This window comes from Meles meles, chromosome 18 (genome assembly GCF_922984935.1).
Source record: "Meles meles chromosome 18, mMelMel3.1 paternal haplotype, whole genome shotgun sequence".
NCBI lineage: Eukaryota > Metazoa > Chordata > Mammalia > Carnivora > Mustelidae > Meles > Meles meles.
The window spans coordinates 24,032,643-24,058,066 of record NC_060083.1 but is presented as its reverse complement, the minus strand read 5'-3'; the positions used below and the strand labels follow the sequence as shown (position 1 = coordinate 24,058,066).

The 25,424-nt window shown below is 54.3% G+C and overlaps 1 protein-coding gene across 9 annotated transcripts in view; it reads right to left on the bottom strand.

The window, feature by feature from the left end:
* ABR (ABR activator of RhoGEF and GTPase) overlaps positions 1–25,424 on the bottom strand; it is a 178,540-nt gene that overhangs the window by 48,737 nt on the left and 104,379 nt on the right. For 8 of the 9 annotated variants that reach the window (XM_045984558.1, XM_045984561.1, XM_045984560.1 and 5 more), the window contains 7 exons: positions 23,947–24,045; positions 16,374–16,559; positions 10,488–10,595; positions 7,736–7,796; positions 2,846–2,898; positions 2,103–2,243; positions 30–151 (listed from right to left, as the gene is read on the bottom strand). In XM_045984558.1, coding sequence (XP_045840514.1) covers positions 30–151; positions 2,103–2,243; positions 2,846–2,898; positions 7,736–7,796; positions 10,488–10,595; positions 16,374–16,559; positions 23,947–24,045 — 770 coding nt within the window. Of the gene's footprint in view, positions 1–29; positions 152–2,102; positions 2,244–2,845; positions 2,899–7,250; positions 7,708–7,735; positions 7,797–10,487; positions 10,596–16,373; positions 16,560–23,946; positions 24,046–25,424 lie in introns of those variants that run through there. The other variant, XM_045984565.1, reaches the window with a different exon arrangement.

Below are 25,424 nucleotides of genomic sequence, written 5' to 3'. Positions count from 1 at the left end.
CTCCTTCCCACCCCGCCCCCTGGACTCACCCTGCGGATGTCTTCTTGAGCTTGGCACACAGTAGGACATCTGTAAAGAGGAAGACGTGCCGCAGCTTCCGGGAGCTCTCCGACACTTCCACCAGGAAGCCGTCCTTCACCAGCTGCCGCGTCTGAGGGAGATGGCACACCCACCCCCACCTGCTCAGGGCCGGGGTCAGCCCAGGACCCAGCCAGCACTGGGGGCACCGTCCTGCTAGGAGGGGCTGTGGGGAGGGGACACGGCACCTGGTGTTTAAGGTCACACAGACCTGGGCTTTCTGGTTTAACACTGGGCAAGTTCCCTCTCTGAGTTTCAGTCTTACCATCTATAAAATGGGGATAACGATGGTTGCCCTGTACCGTTGGATTCATCAAGATGGTCTATGTAAAAGGGCCCAACGGCGGGCACATAATATGTGATCAATAAATGGTAGATTTTTTAAAAAAAAAAATGGTATTTTTATGGGTGCCTGGGTGTCTCAGTCTGTTAGGCGTCTGCCTTCGACTCAGGTCATGATCCCAGGGTCCTGGGATTGAGCCCCACATTGGGCTCCCGGCTCAGCAGGGAGCTTGCTTCTACCTCTCCCCGCTGCTCATGCTCGCTCTCTCTCTCTATCCCCCAAATAAAGAAAATCTTTTTTTTTTTTTTTAATGGCAGCTTTACACTTTCCTGCAGCAGTCATCAGCTCTCACCTGGATATACCCTAGTCCACGATGACTTGGCTCCTCCACAGTGGGGCATGAATACCCCACCCCCACCAGCACTGAGGCATCTCCTCCTTCCCCAATCCTGCCTAAGAACTTGATCTTGTTTCAGTTCAACCTTGACCCACAGGCCTTCTCAGTCTGTTTCGGCTGCCTCTGAGTGGATTCTACGGCTGCCCTCAGGTGGATGGGAGACCCAGGCTACCTTTGGTGGGGCTGGAGCACTCCTGGAGGACCCTGCAGGCATCTTTAACCTGGGCTCTGGATGGGTAAGAGCCCAGTTTCTGCACTGACCACCCGCACAGCCCATGGGCTTCTCAGGGGCTGTTGCGATCCATGCCAACCCTTCCCACGTGTATTACAGACCCTGTGACCTATGTATGCTATAATATGTAGGTGAGCACGGTCAAGTCTCCAGTGAACACGATCTGAAACTGACAGTGCTCTAAACCCTTTGGAGATCTTTCAGATAACCTCGAGTCAGACAAACCAGTGACACTCCAGGGCTTGCCAACCAGGGCTGGGAGTCGCACACGGGGACAGCTCTCTGTGCCCCATCAGTCATGCTCCACACCCCATCCCTATTACTTCTCTCCCCAGAAGATACTGGAGGCTCATACATGTAATAAAGGAGCATAAACCCAGCCCGTCTTCACTTCTAAAGGCCCTGAATGACCTCTTCTGGACAGGAAGCCCTGCATAAGGCCAGGCTGCTGACCCATGTGAGTAACTGTCCCAGCAGTTCTTCAAATCGCTCTCCCCTCTCGGTGGTACCCCTGCCCTTCCACCAAAAAGTGCCCCCAAGGAACAGGAGCTGCTGTACCACGTCTGCACCTGGGATATTCCAGCAACCTGGCAGCCTTAGCCACCTCCCGTTCCAGCCTTTCTTACTGCTGGGCTCACTGCCGAGCTCCTGCCCCACCTGCTCATGCAGGCTGAGAACCTGCAGCTCAGAGCTCCTGATCTCAGATTCCCTGGCTCCCTCAGGCTGAGCCATTATCTTCCAGGGACCCTGAGGGCCTCATACTGCCCACAGTGGGGGTTTGCATTCAATAATGCCATAGCCACAGCCCCTGGACTGGGGGACAGTGCATGAGGCTTGCAGACAGATAACCCCGGCTAGAGAATCTGGCTCCAATAAGTATGGCCAAGAGATCTTGTACCAGATCTGCAGAGACTCTCTAGGCCTCAGTGAATTATATGATGATCAGTGGGACATTTAACATAAAGCTCCCAGGACCTGAAGACCTTTTCTTGGCTGGGCGTGGGACATGAAGTTTGGAGAGGCACCGAAGATGGGGCAGGACAGCAGGGATGGGTGAGCTTGCTGTGCCCTTCTTAGCCTGGGCGACAGGCGGGGCTGGGTCCTGAGCTCACCTCCCCCTTAGGAGTGGTGACCGCAGTCCGGCGGGGGTCAATGTCCTCATTGATGCTGGACAGGAAGTTCTGGGAGATGCGGAGGGCATCCTGGAGCAGCGGGTAGTCTGGATGGTCCACAGGCGTGTGCTTCAGCAGGTCCTGGGAAGAGGTGGGGTGGTGAGCTGGAGGCAGCCGTTCTGGGGCTCAGTGAGAAGACAGTGGGGACTCAATCTTCACCACAGGAATTCCAAGGCAGGGCCCTAAGGGACCCACGCTCTGATCTGGTCATGCCTGTGAAATCTGAACTCAAAATGAGGGGCCGAGAGGCGGGGTGAGGGCAATGGTGCCCCTTTCTTACTATCAAGTCATTATTCCTCCCCCTGGTGGAAGAAGCGGTGGGGGGGGTGTCTTATCTCCCCAAGCAGCTGGAAGAGACACCCCTCTACGCATCCCCACAGCTGCTCCAAGCACCCTGGAGACCATGAGGCGAGGGGTGGGGAGGCAGGAAGCGCCTGGCCCCACGGCAGCATGGGCCAAATGTCAAGCTTTGCGGCCAAGCTATATCGAGGCCCTGGGGTCCCCCTGGCATGGCTACCGAGGCCTGGGAGGTGCAGTTGGGGCTCAGGGCCGAGGGCCCCTCTGCCCAGCTACCCAAGGGGGCAGTTCTCACTGACTCTAGTGCCCGCCCCATCCATCCCGGGCTCCGTCTCCTACTGAACTCCTAACCCCGCTCCGCAGGCCACTCAGGGGCCGACACTTACATGGAGGACCAGGGTGCTCCTGGTGACACGGTCAATGGGCTTGTAGAGCAGAGCTGTTGGCCAAGGCAGGGAGAAGGACACAGGACAGATGAGACACAGGGAGCGCCTGACACCTCAGAGATGATCCTTATCCCTCCACCCGCCTCACAGCCCGACCACTGGATGCCCAGGTGCCCAGACAGCCGCAGCTCTGTTCTACCCCGGGGGGGTCGGACGGCACCCACACGCAGCCATGCGGCGCGGGCAGCCCAGGTCCCACCCCACCCCCGCCCGTCTCATCGCATCTCCTGCCAGACACGACTTCTCGAAGGGCCATCCCAAAGGCCTCTCCTTGTCTGACCAGACTTAGGGCAAAGATGCCCTCAACCTCAACCCCATCTCGTACAGCCACAGCTAGCCTCACCCCACGGCGCTCCGGCACCCCAGCACGCAGCAAGGAGGCTCCCGCACACCCAAACACCCTTGTACTCCTCTGGCCCGAGGCCTGGCGTCACCAGCTGGGAACTGCAGGCTTCGTTCTGACTCACACGGGCCCCTCATCTCCATGAGGAGACCCCCCTCCATGCCGTCAAACTCCCCGACAAAACAGGACAGGCTGAGGGCCAGGGAGGCAGGCCAGCTCTTCACTTCATGCCTCTGCTCTCAAGCAAGTGGCAGCTGGGGGAGCAAAGATTTCCCGAAGGAATTCAGGTGGGGCCTCTGGGAGCGCTGACGAGGCTAGGAAAATGCAGACTCAGCGGCAGTGGGGGGAGAGGGGGCCTATTCCCCACACCCCCTGGCCGACCAGGCCAGCAAATGAAGATGGCTGGGATCCAGCAGGGACAGGTGGACGAAGCAGCTGGCTGACCACACTTCCAAACCGAGCTTTCTGCAAGCAGCTGTGCCCTGCCGCTCCCAAACAGAGGTGGCTCAGCCTCAGTCCCACACCTGGATGCCTCTGTCTGTGGGGTCATGACCTCTGTCCTCCTGCCACAGGGGCAGGAAGAGGCAGGATGCTGGCTGTGACAGTGCCAGAGCCGACACGCAGGGCCTAGCCAAAGAGTCCCCAAGCCAAAGAGTCCCCTGAAGCCCTAGACATAAATAGCCCATGCATTGCTAAGCGGACACTTTGGGGAACGATCTGCTGGCCGTGGAGATAGAGGCTCAGTGGTATGCCTTGAGCCTTATCTGTGGCTCTGCTTGGCTGCCCTTTAGAATCACTGGGGGAGCTCTTAAAAGAAACAGCTGCCTGTCTCCCTCTCCCCATCTCGTCGATGAAACCGCAATCTCTGCTGGTGGAACCTGGGAATCAGCATTTTTAAAGCTCCTATGCAGACAGGTAGGTAGCCATGGTTGAAAACTATTGCCTTATGCCAACACATAGCCCATGACTTATCTGTAGCCCCTTCTTGGCAATTGTGAGAGATCCTCCCCACAGTCTATGGGAGCTAAAATGAACAGGACCAGGCTTGGGGTATCCTGGGGCAGTGAAGGTAGAGCTCAGGTACCAGCCGAGGGCAGGGGGGGCAGTGTACTGACATTATTTAAGTACCCACCTGTGGCTTAGCTCATCTTCAGGGGGAAATCACACCAGAGAACCCCAAAGACCCAGGAGAAAGTGCAAGTTTAGCAGACACCTGCCAGGGTGGGCCCCAGAGTTCCAGCTCGGGGAAAGCTGATACCGCAATGTCAGCTCTCTCTGTCCCTCTCTCAAGTCCCAGGAGGAAGAGGTTTCTGACTAAGCTCAGAGGTCTGCACAAATGGTGGGTCGGGTTTCAGAGGGGTTATTAATATGCCTGCAGTCGCCTCGAGTCTACCTGACTGGGGATGCGGAATGAGTGCCCAGGTTGGGAGAGAACAGCTAGGAGGAAAGGTGGGGAGAGGGGACGGTCGGGAGAGGGCCCTGGGGCCACAGGCAGATATGGAGGGAAGAAGGGGAGGAACAACAACCCCAGTGTTCTGCCTGAGCTCCCCTCGGCCCCTGGGCACCGCCTTCCCCTGACAATGCAGGGTAAAAAGCCCACCCTTCCCCCTTCATCTCTTCCTGCCATTGCTTTCCCTTCCCTCCTTTCTTCTCACCATGCCAATCCTGTCCCAGAGATAGACACCATTCACCAAGCTGGAATGCCTGTCTCCCCACCTCCTCCAGGAAGCCCTCCCTGACCAGTGCTTTTGCAAACAACACCCACAGTGCCTAAAAGACCACAGACGTGAGCAAGCTGGCCTCTCTGTAGCTTGCTGGGTACTTATGCTGTATTCAGTGGCGCTATCTTATATGCACTATTTCCTCTGATTAAAAAGAGAAGCAATTATCACTAGCCCCATTTTACAGATGAGGAAGCCTCTCGAAGGCACAGAGAAGTTACGTAACTTGCTCCCAAGAACAAAGCTACAAATGGTGGCTGGGTTTTGAATGTACGTCTACCCATGCTTCTAACTTCAAGCATGCGAGATTAGCATCTGCAAAAGCTCAGCGACCTTTGGGAGGATCCTGGGAAAGATTCACCAGGAAGGAGTAGGTAAGCTGGTCTCTTTTGTCACCAAGGTGAGCCCCCTCCTTGGTGGGGGCCTGGATCACACATGACTTCCTTTTGCATCCCATCCCCAGCATCTGGCTCAGAGACCTGCAGAGTGGGTGCTCAGCAAAGAACCATTAAGCCAGAGTGAGCCCCAAGGGCAGAATCCTTTCCGGGGGCCCCCCAGTAGCAGCATCCCTTCTCAGCATCAAGGGGCTGAGAAGATTCTAAACATTGTGATTGGTAAGGGCTTATTCTCTCCTCCCATCCCACTGTGAAACTGACTTCAATGACAGTCTCAGGGACCAGAGAAACCCTGAACTCCAGTCCCAGGTCTGTTTCACTACGACAAAACCTCCTTTTGGGAAGGGAAGAGGAAGCCACAGGCCAACCCCCTTTTAAGGAGGTAGAGTTGAGGCCTGACCCAATCCCAGCCCAGACCAAAAAGAGCATTTCTCCTCTGATCTTTAAACAGGCCAATTTCAAGTCCATCTCTCCTCTTGACCTTGGCCTGCCAGAATTCAAGCCGACGGGTGGAGGCACAGGGCAGCGGCACAGGGCAGCTTCTGGCCAGTAACTAGAGTTCCCACAGCTGTCCCGCTAGGGCAGCTGGAGAGGGGCTGCCTCAGGGGTTCCTCCATCAAGAGCGAACCTCGATGTGGGACAGCCTGCCCAGGTGAGCAGACAACAGTCCCTCCAGGGCTGTGGCCTCTGAGAAAGAGCCCGGGAAACCTCATCATTTCTCCTCCAGCAAACTGCCACCCCCCTCCGTTCAGCCTTTGCCAAGGAGCTCCAGGTTACCACGGAGATGTGAAGGCAAAGTGACTGAGAGGGTGCAGACAAAACGGCTGGTGGGAGGGAAGGTGGTCCTAAAACCAACCACTTGCCACTCCAAAACGCTGGGGAGGGGAGGCAGGGGGCAGGGCAGAGGGCCACTGGAGGCAACTGTTGACCCTCCGCTCCTGCCCAAGGCACTTCTGGCCTCAGAGGGCAGCGTCCGCTTCCAGACCCCTCCTTGCCTAGGCTGCTTCCGCCCCCGCTGAGCAAGAGCCTGGACCTGTCGCAGGACCCCCTTGCTGAGGGACGCCCTTGCTGAGGGACCCCCAGGGTTCCTTCCACGGACAGGTGGGTGTGTGACCTTCACAAAGCAGTGGCCTGCCACGCCCCCCTCTCCTACCAGCAGGCACCAAGAGCCGGCACCTTAGCTTGGGGGCCTCCCGTGGCTACAAACAAGCCCCAGGGAGCAGCCTAGGTCCCTCCTGCTCTCCCAACTGCGGCCACCTTCTCCCACTGCCACCACGGTTCCCGAGCAGAAAAGATCTCGAAGGCAACCCGTGCACTCGGGGAGCACACACAATACCCTGGCGGCTCAAGCTCCTCTCCTGTCTCTGGGAACAAAGAAACTCCCAACTTGTCCCTCAGGCAGGGGCTGGCGCTCTCCTGGGCCCAGGCAACGCTGCCCAGACCAGATGCCATGGTCCGACTGGCCCCTGCTGACCCCCCTCCAGCCTCAGGGCTGCCACACCTGCAGACACAGCCTTGTCACTTTCTCTCCTTAACAGCATCACCAGGAAGTTGCCATTGCCTCCCGGGCCGTTTCCCCAACACCGATCCCCACGGAGCCTGGGGTTGGTGGGGGGGGGGGGTGCCTGGACACTCCTAGCCTGTTCCTTCGATTTCCAAGCCACCCTGCCCCGGATTGCCCTAGACTTTAGCTCCAGCCTGCAAGCTGGCCAGAACAGGGGCAAACACAGAGCCGGCCACTTGTACCCGCCTCCCTTCTCTGCCGCCCTCCCTTCTCTGCGCCCTCCCGGCCCCCACCTTGCCGGCCACATGTCAACCCACTCCAGCCAGCCCCCAGAGGTGGGAAGCTACACCACCTCCCCTGAGGTGGGGGGCGCCTGGGTTACCATAGGTGCAGTTACAGCAGAAGCGAATGATGAGGAGGATTTCCATGGCAGCCTCCGTCCCAGCGGCAGGAGCTTGCGGCCATCGCTCGGTGGCTCCCATCAGCAGCCTGGCCACTCAGCCACCTTGCTGGCTGCTGCTGCACAGCCTGAATCAAGCAGCCGCTTCAGAGTGCTCCTCTAGCAAGGGGGAGGGGCGGGGAGGGGAGGGGAGGCGCGCGTGGAGAGGCAGGAGGGGGAGGGGAGGAGGGGAGCGAGCTGCCTGCTGGCATCCTAAGGAGGAGCACGTTTGTAGCTGGCCGGCTGCCTAGGGATAGAGGCTGGATTCCTCGCATTTGTGCACCACACACACACAAACACACACACACACACACACACACACACTCTCTCTCTCTCATTCCCATGCACATGCTCACACAAGCAGGGCACCGTAGTCCACAGAGCAGACAAAGGAAGGTAACTATTATCCAGCCCGCTCCCCAGAGTACCTTCCATAGTGACTGACGTGTGGCTGTCCTTGGAGTCCTTGGGACCTTTCACTTTGAGTTCCTGCCGAACAGAGGGGAGGAATCACTACGTGGACTGCCCCCTGAACCTCCCCCTCCCTCACAGCAGCCAGAGCAGGAAGAAGCAGTGCTCTGGAAGCCAGGGTACAAACTGGAGGACAAAGACCAGAGCCCAGGTCTCCCCCTGACTCACGGACTCCAGACTCCCTGTGCCACACCCATGGTCTCCTGGCGCGTGTGGAGTACGGAGGAGGCTGGATGTAGGCAGGAAGGAGGGGCTCTGGGTACCAGTGGGGTCTGGAGCTCCGGCGCTCCTCGGACAGACCCCCTAACACCCCAACCTGGTGACTCTGAGGGCCTTCTGGAGAGGTGGCAAGAGGTGGATCCCCAGCAGCAGCCATGAGTTAGGGCTTCTGTCCACCACCAGCCCGGGGTACACGGGATTTGGGATTTGACGGGACAAAAGGCAGGTGTACCCTAGGGCGTGGGCAGCCCTGGAGATAAGGAGTCAGGGGTCCTGGGCACCTAGGACAGAGACTGAGCTCCACAGGGCAGTCCCATCTAGATCCTACCTGGATGGAGAGGGGTTCTCCAGCCCCCAACCCCACCCGCCACCCGCACCCATGGGTGCTAACATAAGGGAGGAAACTGCAAGTAAGGAAGAGGCCACACCCCTCCTGGCCCCCAAGCCAAGTGCCTGGGAGAGAGACTCTCGGGATTGCTTATCTGATCCTATTTTCTCAGCGGTTGGAGAGAGAGCTTCCAGCTCTGGCCCTTGGCGACAGACCACTAGGGCCCGGGACTGGAGCTGTAACACAATCCCCATGGCAGGCAGGGCTGGGTGTGTGGAGGGGGGCCTTCAAGTGGGGTGTCAACAGGGAGGCCGGGGTGAGCGAAGGTCAAGGTCAGGGACCCAGGGGATGGTGCCTGCTCTGCTCTGCCTGGAAGGGGGGACACGCCCAGGCAGCAGGAGCCCCACATTTCCTACTCCTGCCTCAAGCTGTTTCTGGACAGAGAAAACACCTAGGGACTGAGCTTGGGGATTGGGGTGGGGAGAAGGGGGGTACTCAGCTCCCCAAGACTGTCTCTGGCGGGTGACTGGATTCCCAGCTTTAGGAAACTTGTCCCCGTGCCCCACTCCAGCGTAGCCCAGAGGTATGAAATCGCTCCGGCTGCAGAGGAGAAGGGCCCTAATTGCAGTAATTAAGTGGAAGTGCCAGTAGGAAGCGACAGCATCAGCACTGAGTCAGGGTGAGAAGCCACCTGGCAGCAGGCCAGGGGACCCACTCTGCCACGCCACCCACAGTCTGGGAGAGGGATTCGGGAGGAGTGCGGGGGTCTCCGCCGGCCAGAGAACCGGCAGTCAGCCTAGGCTAAGAGGAGGTTTGCCACTCTCTAGACCAGACACAACTCTGGGACACAGGTCAGGCAGTTAGTTTGTTCCCAGGGAGGGCTGGGAGCCATGAGGGGAAGTACCATTTCTCCCGCCTTGTGACCCCAAGCAGAGGGACTTCCCCACCCAGCTCTGTTCTCCCAGGCACAGGGTGACTGACTGCACTCCATGGCTGGGGCTGGGAGAAGAAACCGAGCTTAGCTCCCTGTTTCCGTCCCCGATAGATGTGTCTCATTGTGGAAGGGAAGTACCAGCAAGCCCAATGTGCCTACAGATCCAAGGCCACATCTTTCCAACCTGGCTTTTACTAGTAATCAAGTTGACATTCTCATCTCCAGCTGCCCAACTTGTGCGCTGCTCTCAGCGGATTCCAAACTGGAGTAGAACCCGTCACCCCAGGAGTCTCACCAACACTGTTCTGCATCTCCCCGACTTTTCTAGCATCAGAGCAGAGATGGGAAAGCAAAGGGTTCGTAGAGGCCTGTAAGGCAGAATTTCCAAAACTGCAAAGGGAGCTCCCCTTCCCTGGACCCAGAGGTTCTCTTGCCCCAGGCTTGGAGTTGGGACTGTGATAGCAAGGGCAGCAGCTTCTGGGGTTTCGTGGAGATCCTTTCGATGCAAGAGGAAGTCTGGGCCATGCTCCCGGAGGAGAATAGAGCTCCTCCCTGCTGCTTCCTGGAGAGGCAATGGCAACCAATGCCACAGTTTTGCCCAGCAGGGGAGCATGGAAGGAAGGCTCCCGGCAACAGCAGGGAGAGGCTGGCTTCCAGCCAAAGTGTACGGCTGCTTCTCCTCACAAATGGCCCTGGTCCTCTCTCTGTCGCGCGGTTGCAAAAGATCTTAAGAGACAAGCTAGTCCAGAACTCTTCCAATCTTTCTGATCATAAAAATAACCCGGGGGAAGCTTCAAAAATATAGACTCCTGGGTCCCACCCCAAACTCTCTGAATTAAAGCTCCAGGGAAGGTGTCTGGAGATCTGCATTTTAAACAGTGCCCCTGGTGGTTCTTATCAAGCAAACCAGGATGAGCTGAAGAATCCAGACCCCTCACCCGACAGAAGAGGAAATAAGGCCAGGAGAAGGGAAGGGACTTGCTCAAGGTCACCACAGCGTGTGACAATACTGCCTTTTTTTTTTTTTTTTTCATCTCCTCTGTTCTGATACAGAATAACCTAAACAGAATAACAAAATCAAACACATCGTTATTCTTATATTACGAGGGAAAATGTCAAGTGCAAGAAAGCAAATGTCAGTCTAAGGGTTCCCCTCAGGGGAACCATTTCCCTAATGGGCAACGGGCCCAGAGGCTGGAAGGCAGGGGTTGTGTGGGGAGCTGCCCACCTCAGAGATCTTCTGGAACTGGTTGTTGGACTGGCTGCACTTCTCAGCTGTCTCCAGAGCGACTTTATAGTTATCCACAAATGCTTTGTACACACCGAGTTGGCTGGCCTGCAGGGAGAAGAGGAGAGAGAGAGGAGGGCAGTGGGATGGGAGGGAGGATTAATGAATGGATGACAGCGTAAGCAGGGCACCTGGAGCTCCCTTAGCACTCAGAACCTCTAACTTTGCTCCAAAGGGCTACATGCGGAACAGAGGTGAAAGGCAGGATGAACATACTATAGTATCCCTTTGAACTTGACAGTTTCCATGGAAACCAGCTCAGCCAATAAGGTTAACAAGAGGGTACTGGGGCCGGGGCGGGGGGGGGGGGGGGGGGGGGGGGGAAGCAGGGCAGGGCCTTTGTTGGCACACAAGAAATTTAACAGCATTTGGCTTTATTTAGCATCATAAAGGTCTCCCGGGGTTTGAAGCCCCGTAATGCCTCACCCATCTTTCAAGGCCTGGAATTAGCTGGAGCCCGGAGTACCCCACTCCCCAGGCTGAGTGTAAGGCACAGCATTTAAAGGCGCAGTCCCAGAGGGGTAAGGGCGGCTGGCTGGCTCAGTCAGTGGAGCATGCTACTCTTGATCTGGGGTTGTGGGTTCGAGCCCCAGGGTGTAGAGCCCCAGGGTGTAGAGATTACTTAGAAAAAGAGATGCAGTCCCCACTTCCCTTGGCCTCCCTCAGTCCCTGTCCCCACATCCTCAGCCTCTTAAGGAGCCAGAGACCCTAACCGCCTCAGGACACATTTGCATGTCGCTCTGAACCTAACACAGAGCTTCCCTCTACTTACAACCACACAGGACCTCAGCTCTGAGAGCAGAATGGATGCCATCATCCCTTTCTGCAAAAGGGGAAACTGAGGCTCATTAACTTAATTCCTCAAATATTTATGGAAAGTCTTCCTGTGCTTTGCATATGCACTTCCCCTTGAGGGAGGAAAGGGCAGAAATGTGAGTTACAAGCACGGTGAGGTACTATGTCATCCCCATCAATCTGCCCCAAATTTTAAAGTCTAATCGTATCAAAGGTTGGCAAGAATGAGGAGGAAATTAGAGCTTTTACAGACTGCTTATGGGGGCGTCAGGCCTGTTATTTGGACAGTAATTTGTCAATAACTGATAAAGCTAAAAATATGCACAGCTCAGCCTACTCCTTAGCAAACCCACTTCTACATACAAACCCCAGAGTCTGGGATCCGGTTCGGGAGTCAGTCACTCCTTGTGGCAGGTGAGCACCTGAGAAGTGGCTAGTCCAAACTGAGATGTGCTCTGGGTGTGTGTGTGTGTGCATTTTTTTAGAAAGGGAGATGGGGCAGAGGGAGAGGAAAAGAGAGAATCTTCAGCAGGCTCCACACCCAGCTCGGAGCTGGACACGGGTCAATCTCACAACCTGATCAGATCACGACCTGAGCCAAAATCGAAAGTCAGATGCTTAACCGGCTGAGCCACCCAGGCGCCCCAAGATGTGCTCTAAGTATGAAATACACACTGGATTTCAAGGACTTAGCATGTAAAAGAGAATGTAAATGATCTCATTAATTTTTAAATATTGGTTACATGCTAAAATGACAATATTTTGGGTCTCTTGGGCTAAATACATATTTTTTAACAATAAAATGCATTCTTAAAATTAATTTCCTGCGCCTATTTCCTCTCTCTTTTTTTTAAAGATTTTATTTATTTATTTGACAGACAGAGATCACAAGTAGGCAGGCAGAGAGAGAGGAAGGGAAGCAGGTTCCCTGCTGAGCAGAGAACCCGATGTGGGGCTCGATCCCAGGACCCTGGGATCATGACCTGAGCCGAAGGCAGAGGCTTTAACCCACTGAGCCACCCAGGCGCCCCTATTTCTACTTTTAAGTAAGGGCTACTAGGAAATTTAAAATTACGTACATGTCTCGCATTATAGTTCTAGCGGAGGCACTGCTCTAGTGAAACCTGCCCTTGTATGTCCCCAAGGAGACGTGAGCAAGGGGATTCACTGTTCCACTCTCCCTCCTGTAGAGAGACTGGGAACAGATGCTCACAAATGCGGTAATTCAGATCCACATTGCAGTTACAATGACGGAACGAGATCTATGGGTAGTAACACCGACAAGTTCCCAAATGATCGAATTGCAAAATACATAAAATATATATGTTGAAAAAGTACATGTAATGCCATAAAAAGATACAGATACATAATAAAAATACAAACTGCAGCCCAGAAGGCAACACACCAAATTCATTCCAGTAGCTGCTTCTGTGCTGAGCAGAAGGGTGAGGGGAAGGGAGAGAGACTTCATCTACGATGCTTTGTTTCCTTGATTAGTCTATCTTCAGAGCTTAACATCCGTCAGTTCTGGGGGAATGAGTGCACAGTTGTTTGCTACACGTATTCTCTAGAATTTCTGGCTTAAATATTTTGTAGTGAAGTAGCAACGGAGGTTCAGCTGCCACGGGGCTTCCTCGGGGGGATGCTGAGGTGCTGGGGAAAGCAGGCTGCCTGGGAGGCCCACCCTGGACCACTCTGCTTTCCACAGAACTCTTGTGTTCCTCCAGATCCCGAAGATCTGGGGCAGGTGGAAAGCCTGGCAGGTGGGGGGCCGGGAAAGCCAGAGGGGAAAATGAGGACGGGGGTGCTTGCAAAGAAACCAAGGCCAGAGCTGCGGAGGTCTCAGCCTCAGACGGGCCAGACTTTTGGCAAAGACAGCAAATCTGGGGGAAGTGCAGGAAGGGGTGAATTTAATTCCTTTTCCAGGGGGAGTACCAGCCCACCGGTGTCCCAGGCTATGGGGGAGGTGCTAGATAGTTGCTTCCTAAACCAAAGTAAAAATCATTGCTTTTCTTCTTCCGGGGATGTGCTCTCCTTGTCCCCCTTTCCCACAAGAACGATGCAGGCTGGCTGCCCAGGTCAGAATGCTATCCTCCCACCCCACGACCCAAGGCAGTAGCAGGAGCTGAGTCGGAGCTGGAGCCACCCGGGCAGAAGACCTGCACACGGGGGTCAGGGCCCATCGACCCAGGCACTGCCATCTTCACCATGTACTAAGGCCCAGCCTGCCAGGGCCATTAACTGGGATGTGGAGGTTGCTTGGAAACAGCAGCCTGGCACTGGGGTGATCTCATAAAACAAATAGCAGAGATGCTAATTCCCTTCTCTCGGTAATGGAGACCTTACCGGCTGAAAATAAACCACACCTCCAGATGCCTGGACTGCCGGGCTCCTCTCCGGCCCTCCCAGGCCAGCAGCCCCAGGGGCCGCGGAGATCCCTTCATGCTGCTGGGGGAGGGGAGGGGGGTAGCAAATTCACGAACCGGGGCCTGTGGAGCTGAATGGGGGACACTGGTGACAGCAGGGTCCGAGTAACAGAGATAAAAGTGGGACAGCATTTCCACTATGCGCTGGCCTAGGTCCCCCCACCCTCCTCTCATTTGTTCTCTGATGAGGCCGAGGAGAGGCTGTCCCCCAAGCCAATCCGCTCAGGCTCCTGGGACCAGGCCGGGAGTGATGACCGGGTAAGTGCCGTCCCTGAACTGGAGCAGGCACTCTGGGGCTGCCGGAACCCGGAGTGTGGGGTTCCCCGGCAATACCACCTGCCGGGGTGCCTCTCGCTAAGAACAGCGAGGACGGCGACGGCAGGGACAGCAGCGATGGAAACAACAGTCATGCTAATGGCTGACTAGTGAGTATCTCCTAATCTACTATGTTCTGGGCCCTGTTCCAAGCCCTTTTCAGGTATTAACTCATGCAGTCCTCACAACAAGTCGGTGAGGTAAATACTATTATTATCCTCTTTTTCACAGACGAGGAAGCTGAGTCAGAGAGGTTGTGCCCAAAGTCACAGGCTTAATCTGTAGCAGAGTCGGGATTCAAAGTCAGCTGCGGCCGGGGGTGCCTGGATGGTGCAGTCAGTTAAACCCCTGACTCTTGCTCTTGGCTCAGGTCATGATCTCAGGGTTGTGAGTTCAAGCCCCACTTGGAGCTCCGCATCGGGCTCCGCACTCAGCACAGTCTATTGGGAGGCTCTCTCCCTCGCCCCCTGCCCCTCCCTTCTACATGTGCACACTTTCTCTTTCCTCAAATAAATAACTCACTCTTGAAAAAACCAAAACAAAGTCAACTGTGGCTCCAGAAGCTGTGTTTGTCCCTACAACACTGCTGGCCTCTTGGGACACAGACCTCAGGCCCTGTGATGTACGTCCCCCTCGATTCCCTTCCAAGTTCTCCCTAGTCACAGTAGTCAAGGTCATGGTGCACTCATTCGTTTACTCACTCATTGTGTATTAAGTACTAGGCTAGTTCTGGGGTCTAATGAAAAAGAAAATGCAGCCTATTCTCCAAGAGCTTATGGTTTTAGGGAGACAGGAGGTCCCCATGTTCACTGAGGGGATAAACAAAGGGGCTACATTGGAAGGTTGGGGGAAGGTTTCGCCAGGGATGTCACTTCTAAGCTGGAGGCAGTTGGGGAAGGACATTTCAGGCAGCTGGAGCTAAAAAAAAATAGAGAGGTCAAGAGTGTCTGCTGCATGAACTGAGAATAGAAAGTTCAGTGTCAGTGGGGGGAGGGAGCGCACAAGGACAGGGAAGCAACAGCCAGAGGCCAGGGATGGCCAGCATGCAAAGGGTCTCATAAGCCATTCCTCAGAGCCTGGCATTTATTCAACAGGCAAGGGGGAGCCACTGAAGGGACTTAAGTTGGGGAGAAGCAAGGTCAGGAGTTCAGGTAACTCCGCGCTGCTAGGGAGAGGTGGGGAGGCTTGGCAGGAAGGTGGGCCTGGAGGCAGGAGCCACTCCTGAGGGGAGGGGAGGGCCCCAGAGGGGGCAGGGCAAGGCAGGCCCAGCAGTGAGCATCCTTCAGAAGTGGGGATGGGGAAGGGAGTGGGGAAGGGAGGTACCAAGGACTAGTCCAAGGGAGTCATGAATGGATGGGGGACGGGATGGTGGTAACACCCACTGACACAGAGGTAGGAAGAAGAGTAAAGAACTTTTGAGACAATAAGTTCAGTTATGAACATACTGTGAGCTTGAGGCCCTAGAAGAATCCTAGCAAGAGTTTTCTCTAGTGTAAGGAGAGTACAGCCCTGTCCATTCAAGCAGTCCCACACTGCAGGGGAGGTAAAGGAGAGGCACTGCCCCCTGCCCACCTCCATTCACACCCAGACGACAAAGACCACGGACTGGCAGTCTCCTTGCTGCCTCCTGGGCGGATGAAGTTACAAGCAGGGAAAGGTCAGTAAAGAGTGGGGATGGGGGCGCCGTAGGTCTGACCTGGGGGTCTTCCAGGGGACACAGCCAGAGACAGTCTCAGAGCTAAGGGAGAAGGTGTCACAGAAGCCTTGGGAGCTGGAAGACCTCCGAAAGCCTTGCCCAACACTATGTCTGCAGCTAATTCTACCTTGTCTCTCCCCTGCAATGGTGGGTGGGCTGAGTTCTTGATGCTTTCTGCTCCAGGGTCCCCAGGAGGGGATCATTCACTGACCCGTCTGACCGCTTCATTTCAGAGGCAGCACCGAGGTGAGGCAAATGCCCAGTGTTTCAAAGGAGCAGTCCCTGTCTGCCCACTGGCCCTGTCAGCCTCTCTGCTGAGGGCCAGGCAACCTGAAGCCCAGCAGGTGAGCCTTCATTCCAGCCCTGAAGCCCCTCACATCCCTAGAAGCACTTTCAGGCTTTACGGTGGGAGGCCTGGAGTCGGGACACTAGGCCCAGGACCCCACAGAGCAGAGGTCCAGGCTTTCCTCCGGGACTCAGAAGTGACCCAGGCCTTTAAGGAGATCAAGAAGGCTGGGGATTCCTGGATGTCTCCCAACGCCAGCAGCTCCACTGAGGCACCAGATAAGTGCTGTCTGTCCACAGGAGACTCACCAGCTTCTGGAAGAGGTGGCCCATGGTGACCTGGCTGTCCCACTGCTGCACCTTGGGGCAGAGGTTGTCATAGAACTCCTTGTGGATCTCGTAGATGTCCTGGATCTTGTAGAAGATGGTCTCGATCTGTTGGATGGTGAGCACGGGCTGGGAGGTGGTGGCTGTGGCCTTCAGGGGTTTCATGGGCTGAGAGTGAGGAGGGAGAAAGAGAGAAGGTAAGAGCCGATGAACCAGATGGGCAGAAGCTCCAGGGCACAGACACGCACTGCCGGGGCTGGAGTTGGGCCTCGACAAGGCCATGGAGGGCACGTGGCCACGTCCTACCTCCTGTACCCACGGCAGACATTGCGAGTTGACCACAGCAGACACTGCTGGTCAACCATGGCAGATATCGTGAGTCAATCACAATGCTCTTTCTCACTGAGCCTGGTCACAGTCCCAGACTATTTCTCCATGCTGAGGTTGACAGGTAAGATGAAACTTATCCGTCAACTGAGCTTATGTCCACCAAAATGCTCCAAGGCCTTCAGGTGGGGTGGATACAGGGACAAACAGTAAACCCCTGAAGTGTGGTTTGCATTAAGTAGCTGCTGTTATAGGCTCCAACAAGCCATGCCCTACTACAAGGAGGGGGACCCTGACAGCCAGGGAGCACCCCCCCCCACCGGCCCATGGGTTAATGCCAGGACACATTTCCCCCACACCCTTGTCGCCCAAGGGGTCCCTGGCCCCCAGCTTATACTGGGTTCGCTTACTGGTTTAACAGGATCCATGCCTTTCTTCCACAGTGGCCTCATGTGCTGAGTTACAAGCTCCCTTGTCACCCATCAGTGGAAGGGAGGGTTGACTGGGAACTCAAGCCCTGAGCCATTTCCTTCCAACAATCAGGACACGATTCTAGGATTTGGGAGTACAGTCTCAAAGAGACTCAAGACCAACCTCAGCTGCACTGACAGTCCAAGTTCCCATCCCTTAGTATAGAGAGTGAGCAGGAGGCACAGACACCACATTCCTACCTCCTGTACCCATGGCAGACATTGCGAGTCGACCAAGGCAGACACTACTGGTCGACCATGGCAGACATCACGAGTCGATAACAATGCTCTTTCTCACTGAGCCTGGTCACAGTCCCAGACTATTTCTCCATGCTGAGATTGACAGGTGAGATGAAACTTATCTGTCAACTGAGATTATCTACACTAAGATGCTCCAGGGCCTTCAGGTGGGGTGGATGCAGGAACAAACAGTAACTCGGGACACTCCCTAACACTGGTGGGGAGCTGCAGCTGTTGCCTTCATGCCCAACAGGGGGATGGTAGGAGAATGGGACCTGGGTGCAATTTCTTCAGTGTGATTTTTCTGCATTTTCGGAACCACCTACAATGAGTAAATATTAATTTTTTAAAAAAGATTTTATTTATTTGAGACATAGAGAGTGAGCAAGTGAGAGAGAGAGTACAAGCTGGAGGAGGGGCAGAGGGAGAGGGAGAAGCAGGCTCCCTGCTGAGTGGAGAACCTGATGCGGGGCTCGATCCCAGGACCCTGAGATCATGACCTGAGCCAAAGGCAGATGTTTCAATGACTGAGCCACCCAGGTACCCGAGTAAATATTAATTTTTATCATCAGGGGAAAAAAGCTATTAAAATTCACAGCTGAAGCAAAAAAAAAAAAAGCCCCTTGATATCAAAAGATAAGGAACTCTTCCTTGATTGGCCTTCCCTTAGCCCCAAAGCCTGCAAAGATGCCTAGACTGCACTCCAGAGGCCCTCCAGGAGACAGGGTCTGGGCCCCTGTCACTTAGAGAAAGTATGGGAGGGGCAGACACATTTACGTAGAAGACAGAAGCCTGAGTCAGATGTGCTTAATGTTCTTCATCTAGTGGAAAGGCTGTGCGGAAAGAGCACTTTGACTTAGTCTGAGTCACTCTGGAAACCTAGGAAGAGCCAGGAGAAGTCATGGGGGCAGATCCCCATCACCTCATAGGATTGGTTAGTGAGCTTCCTAACCAGAGAAGCATTCCAGCCAATAACGGGTGACTAGAGGCTAGACTGGCTGGAACAGTGACATTAACAGACACCGGAGTTATCACTGGCTTGGTCTGAGAGAGGACCACCAGAGCAGCCAAGCTCCAGCAATGCCTGTCCATAAGAGGAAGTCCCATCTACCCAAATACCCAGATGAGGCTCTGACTTCCAGCTCCCCTGTCCTCCCAGCTCTAAAAAGTCCAGAAGCGAGGAAAAAGGCAGGCAAAAGCAGAGCCCTCCTTCCGAGCCTCTTAGCACTGGGGACAATTAACCCTAACGCCCTGGCTTTGCAAGGGCAGTAGGATGGGGTTTTCCCTGGTGCAGGCCGGGAGGTGTGGGTTTGAGTCTCAGCTCTGTCACTTAGCATCCGGGCCTCTGCAGCCTCATTTGTAAAACTGGGGTAATATTACCTTCTCAAGAACACTGATGGGAAGATCAAGAGCCACAATTTATATAAAATATCAAGTAGGTGCCTGGTACCCAGGAGGCAGTCAATAATGTCAGCTGCTACTATTATCATCATCTGCCCCACGAATAATGTACCAAGTGCCTAATGTGAGGCCAGATCACATTCAGTGACTCACCACACGTCCAATCCCTGCCCCATGGAGCCCCCTGTTCAACAGGGGAGACAGACAAAATACAAGGAAACCGTCTTACACACTATTTCCACCTGGGCACAATGAAGGAAATAAGGGGACCTCCTGAGACAGGGTGGAGAAGGACAGCTTCTCCCAGAAGGGAACATTTACCCTGAAATGGAAGCCTGGGGTCTCAGAAGACAGTATTCCTCAATGCCGGTTTCACGGTGGGCAGGGGCTTGATGAGAGAGAGGAGCTGGAGAAAGCCAGGGAGCCCATGTGCAGTGGGCAAGGGGGAGAAGCGGGGCCTAAGGAGAGCTGGAGGACTGGGCAGAGGCCAGACCAGGGAGGGGCAAGAAATGCAATGACCTGCCTTTCCGTGAAGGCATTTAGGCAGGTGAGTGAGGGAGGGCCAATTCTCTTCTCAGGAGATTATTTTTCTGACTCAAGATCCTTGATCTGGAGAACATTATAAGCCATGTGGGTAAACCAGACCATGTAGTGGACAAAGCCAGACAGGGTATTACCCATCTTGGACCGTAAATACCAACCAAGTGGTCCCAAGGTAGTGCTGGTACAGCCCAGGGGGCTTCACAGAGGTGGTGACAGGAGCAGGCCTCAAAGGTTGGGAAGATCTGAGCAGGTGGAGGGTGGGGCGTGGGTAAGCAGGGAAACAGAAGAACCAGGAACCACGGAAAGGAAACACTGTTCTCCCAACCCCAGGTGGGCGGCCACGCTCAGCTTCAGGGCTCCCAATATTCTGTGAAGGACACGGAGCTGTTCCTCAAGATTGCTGTCCTAGTTTATCCTTTTTTTGCCCCCTCCCCCCCCAGGATCCAGTGGAGAGACGAATCACCACAGAGTCCCAGAACCTCCACTCCTTGCTCCTGCCTGGGTGCTGTCCCCACGCAGAGGGGGAAAAAAAGCACCTAGGGCAGGAACAGCCCTGGGAAGATGAAGGGTCAGGACTTCTCAGAAGCTGTTGGGGAAGCACTCATCAGCCACCCCAGCGAAGACAAGACCCAATTGTCTGCTTCCTCCTGAACTTCCCACTCTGTCTACAAAAAGGGAAGCAATGCGCGCTCACCAACAGCGGGTCACATGGATGGGCCCTGCGCTCAGGACGTCAGAGGGTTCTCAGGACAAGACTGGGGCCCTTTGGTCTCAGGCTTGACTTCACTGGGGTTGGCGGGGGGACAGGGAAAGTGCTGGGCGTGTGGGAGCCCCAGCTGGCCAGAGACCCCTGAAGGTAGTTACTTTTATCTGGTGAAGCCCTGAAACCAGGCCTCAGGTCCAGATGGCTAAAAGGCAAAAGCAACCCAACACTGAACTTGAGTCCAACACTGTTCTTCTCCCCAAGGGCTAGCATGGTGCTCCCTCCTCCCAGAATCCTGCTGCAGAAAGCAGGGCTAGCCCCTGGCTCTCCATTTCGTCAGGGGAGAAACAGATTCTTAAAAGAGAGGATCACTGAGTGACTCGGGAGTCAGGCCTCGCTCTCCACTTTCCACAAAGTGCTTCTCAGGAAGCGGGACCAGGTGGGTTCTGACTCAGAGAAAGCCTTCCCACAGCCGTCTGTCAGCTCTGTCCCCCAGCAACCTGCCTTTCAAAACAGGGGCAAGAAATCAGCCCACTTCCTCCACCTCCTATCCCAGAAGGCCTGGAGGCTGCCAACGTATCATCTCGGTTACTCCTCCTCCCAGAACCCAGGGAGGGAAGCATCATTAACCTATTTTAGAGAAAAGGAACCTGAGAACCCCAAATGTGGGGCTGAGAGAGGAGGGCCGGCGAGGCCCTGTGGTGGGATGTGCTGTAGCAATGGCCAGAGGCAGGCCCTGAGCTCACTTCCACATTCCCCACAGTGGGTGAGATGCAGAATGAAATGACACGCATCTGGTTGTCTCCCTTCCTCCACCCCCACTCCAGCTCAGGGCCGCGGGCCCACTCTGTTTGTAATCTGAGCCAACCGGGAACCGGAGGTTTCCAGATTACCAAACCTTGCCCCAGCCAACAACCCAGGGGGCAGGAACAGAGGCTCCTGTGTGAGTCCCAAGAGCGTCTGTGTGTGCACACAGCCTTGGGTACACACACCACACACGCCCAGCCATCTGCATATCAGAAGTGTTAAGCTGCGAACAGTCTGACACAGACACGGGAGGAGCCAAGCCAGAGGGGCTGGGTGATGAGTAGGAGATCTGGGAGTGGGCCACAGAGACGAGAGATTTTCTTCCCCGGGGCCCCTTGGTCAGATCACCGCCTAAAGGGCAAAGGCTTTAGTAACCAGAAAGCCAGGAGGGGAGGGCTTCCAGCTCAAGGCCTTGGGTGGAGAGGCCTGATTCCTTATCTCGGAGGCTCACTGTCTGAGGCTGTAGCTGTGGAGGGTCCGCCCCCTCTTCCTGGAGCCCTCCAGCATAGACCTGGTCTCCCAGTCAGCACCCCCTCCTCCTGGCCTGTGTTCAAGAACCAATCAGGGGCCTGGGAGGAACAAGCTGGGGGGAGAGGAGGGATGTGTCCTGGGTGGCCTGTAGGCCTGAGCCTCACAGGTTTTGCCTTCGAGGCTTGAGCTGTTAGAAAGGTGAGGCAGGGAGGGAGTGTCTTGGCACCTACTTCTGTTGCTATCTTTGCCCCCACACAGGGAAGCTCACCTTAGGCCCAATGACTGATGAGAAGGCACACACAGGTTGGAATCCAGGAGGGCCCGGCCTTCTCTGAGGACGCGCCTCCCCTTCCTTCAGGGAAAGGCTATGTTGACAGAAACAGGCCCCAACCTGCATCTCTCCCAGGACTGGACAAAATAACAGCAGCAGCTAACGCTTTAGTTTCTGTTCTAAGAGCTTCACACACAAACTCCTTTTGTCCCCACAACAACCCCAGAGAGTACTAGCATCAGTATCCGGGGTCTGCAGATGGAGAAGATGGGCCACAAGGGTTCATGAATATTCTGAAGGGCTCGAGCTGAGAGCGGTCAGGCAGGGATTCTGACAGGCCATCTGTCAGAAGGTCCTCTGTTGGAACTCCTCTCAAACACACATCCTTTCAGTAATGACAATGACGCCCCCTCACTTGGCTGTGGCAATTCTCCGTTCCTGGGGTGTGTCACATGCGTCTGACTGGTCCTCCGCTTGTCCTCCTTCCTTCAGCTACTCTGAGTGCCTGGGACCCCAAAAGGATCACCTGAGCTTCTCAACCCCGTGAAGAAGACAGAGAAGGTCACGGGATTATTCTCATGTTCAGATGAGGCTCAAGGAGGTTATGCACAACTTGCCTAAAGCCAGGGGTTTCCAACATGACAATATCCATGAGAAAGAATGTGGCCCAGTATATACATATATATATATGTATGTATGTATATATATACACACACATACACACACAACAAACCCGAAGTTAAGTGAAATAGTACTTATTCTTACTTTGCACAATGCATACTGGTATTTTCTTTCTCATTTTATAAAAAATGCTGGCTCCAACCTACATTGATTTTATGATGCACTAATGGGTTCAGATCCAGATAAGAAAAACAGTGCCATGAGTCTATGATTGATCGCAGAGTAAAATCTTGCCTTAGTTCTGGCCCCAGACCACAGTCCTTGTCTGTCTGCTGGACTGTCCAGCTCTTGAACGACATTGTCATGCCTCCAATAAACTCCCAGGGAGAGGTACCACAGACCGAGCCCAGGCGGTCACAAAGTATCTACATATTTCTTTTTTTTTTTTTAAGATTTTTATTTATATATTTGAGAGAGGGTAGAAAGAGAGCATGTGAGTGGGGGGAGGAGCAGGGGGAAAGGGACAAGCAGACGTGGGGCTCGAGCTCACGACCTGAGCCAAAATCAAGAGTCGGACACTTAACCCACTGAGCCACCCAGGCATGGCAAGGTATCTGCACGTTTCGATAGTTATTCCTGGGGTAATAAATGCCACGGCCGCCGGCATCCTGGGTGGCAGCATCTCATATCCCAACAGGTATATAAATGTGTTTCTCATAGTTCTTACAAGAATGAGTTTCTGGGGCACCTGGGTGGCTCAGTCGTTAATCCTCTGCCTTCAGCTCTGGTCATGATCCCAGGGTCCTGGGACTGAGCCTCCTGTTGGGCTCCCTGCCAGGTGGGAAGTCTTTTTCTCCCTTTCCCTCAGCTTGTGCCCTCCCTGCCTCCTCAAATAAATAAAATCTTAAAAAAAAAAAAAAAAAAGAATGAGTCTCCACTCATCTACATTTCTTATTCCCTCTTTTACTGATATCATCCCGTGTCTCAGGCTACAAAACACCCAGGGGGAGGCCTTTACATTCCCCAGTTCCTCTGTGTGAGATCTAGCCACATCTAAGGCGCACTTTCTTCAAAGGAAAAAGGCGTCACATCTGCGTCGTGCTTTTACCTCATATTACTAATACTTCCCTCCCAGTCTGAGTCTCATAGTGCTGCCACCTTGGGAGGAAACTGAGGCATCTTCACAGAGGGTTGGGGTTGGTCTAATGCCTCAGAGCTATGGTGCTTCTCAAACGATACAGACACCCGCCCACTTCACACTTCCTGCCATGGGGCCTGAGCAGAGCCACGGCTCACTATCTGTGGGAGGAGAAAGGACTGCGACCAGGGAATGACAAAGAGGACTCGGCTTGATTGACTGGTAGAGACTACCCAGAGCACAGTGTGGAGGTGGAGGCTAGGTCCTCACCTGGGCCCCCACCTGGACAGAGCACCGTCACTGATCAGTGGTGCCTGTGCGTGGTCAGCGGCCATGGGAGTGTTCATCTTCAACACGGTTGTGCTTCTCCCACCTTTCCCAGGGCAGGTCAAGGAGGCCTGGGGCTGAGAGGCACAGGCCTCTTTTTGGCAATGACCCCGGCTGCCCAATGCCAGGCTGTCAGACTCTGCCCACAGGGAAGGACTGGTCCAGGTCCCCCTTCTCCCACCCCAAAAGCAGTTTGCAAGCATGATGCTGACTGGCAAGCTGGAGCACAGACTCACCAGCAGCAAGGCTTCCAGCTGGTTAATGTAGATCTCTTCGCTGGCCAGGAACCCCGAGAGAACCAGCTTCCTCATCTCCAGGCCTTTCCCTGCCTCCACCTGTAGGAAAGCAAACCAAGAACCAAGAGCTCATGAGAAAGGAGGCTGACATCCTGCCTTTTTCCTCCTCTTTTGCAGACACGTTGGTAGGGAATAGAAGCCAAATACATTTATTATAATTTGGAAAATGCGGAACAAAAAAGGAAAAACAATCATCCATATTTCTGGTGCTCATACCTCGCTTTTTCTTCCACATTCTTTCCCCCACATTTCCTTATCTGCCATCCATCCAGCCACCTACTCCACAGTTAACAAAGGACCTGGGGCAGTTTAGTGGAGGAATATGGACAAAGAAAATCAGAGGGGGGTGCCTGGGGGGCTCAGTCAGTTAAGCGGTGAACTCTTGATCTCAGCTCAGGTCTTGATCTTGGGGTCGTGAGTTCAAACCCTGAGTGGAGCTCCAGGCTGGGTGTGGAGCCTACTTCAAAGAAGAAAAAAGAAAGGAAATCGGAGCCATGGGTGAGGCAGGGTACCGTCATATAGGAGGACCCAAGAGAGGCTGGAAAAGGCTCCTGGAGGGATTTCTACTCATAAACATGAGTTTATACTCATAAACTGAGAAGAGGGGTAGAGAGAATGGAAGTGGCCATGGGAGCCTAATCTTGTGGCCTAGTTATATCTTCCTGTCCCCAAGGGCTCAACCCCACAACAGAAGGTGCTGGCTGTGGGTCTTCAGCCTCACCTCTGTATCCCCCAGCATTTCCTGACTGCCTCCCTGTGCAAGACACATATCCTAACTAACCTCCTCCCCACTCCAGAATTCCTTCTCCTTTACGGCGATCATGTCCCACTTAGCCTTGGAAGTCCATCTTGCTCGTCTCTTACAATGACGCTGTTCCGTCCCTCCCTGTGGGAGAAGCTATGGGCTTTGGCTCTGTGGCCTGGATTCTTCTAATGGACTTCTGCCTCTCTCTCCTCCCTTCACACCGCACACCAGAGTCCGGCTAACCTTCTGAGGACACCACCTTACACCTAATGCTTGCCAAGGACTTAATATCAGTGCTGTGAAACCTTGCCGTTTGCAAGGACGTGTATGGGCCTAGAAGGTGTAAAGCCAAGTGAAATAAGTCAGTTACAGAAAGACAAATACCATACAACTTCACTCGTATGTGGAGTTCAGGAAATAAAAGGCAAAAGAGACGAGCAAAAAAACCAGACTCTTAACTGTAGAGAACAAAGTGGTGGCGGCTGGAGGGGAGGCAGGTGGGAGGATGAGTGAAATGGGTGAATGGGGTTAAGAGTGCCCTTTTCATGATGAGCTCTGAGTAAAGTAGACAATTGCTGAATCACTATATCATATACCTGAAACTAATATGGCACTAATATAACTAATATAACTATCTACACCAGAATTTAAAAAAGAGAAACAAAAATTTCGA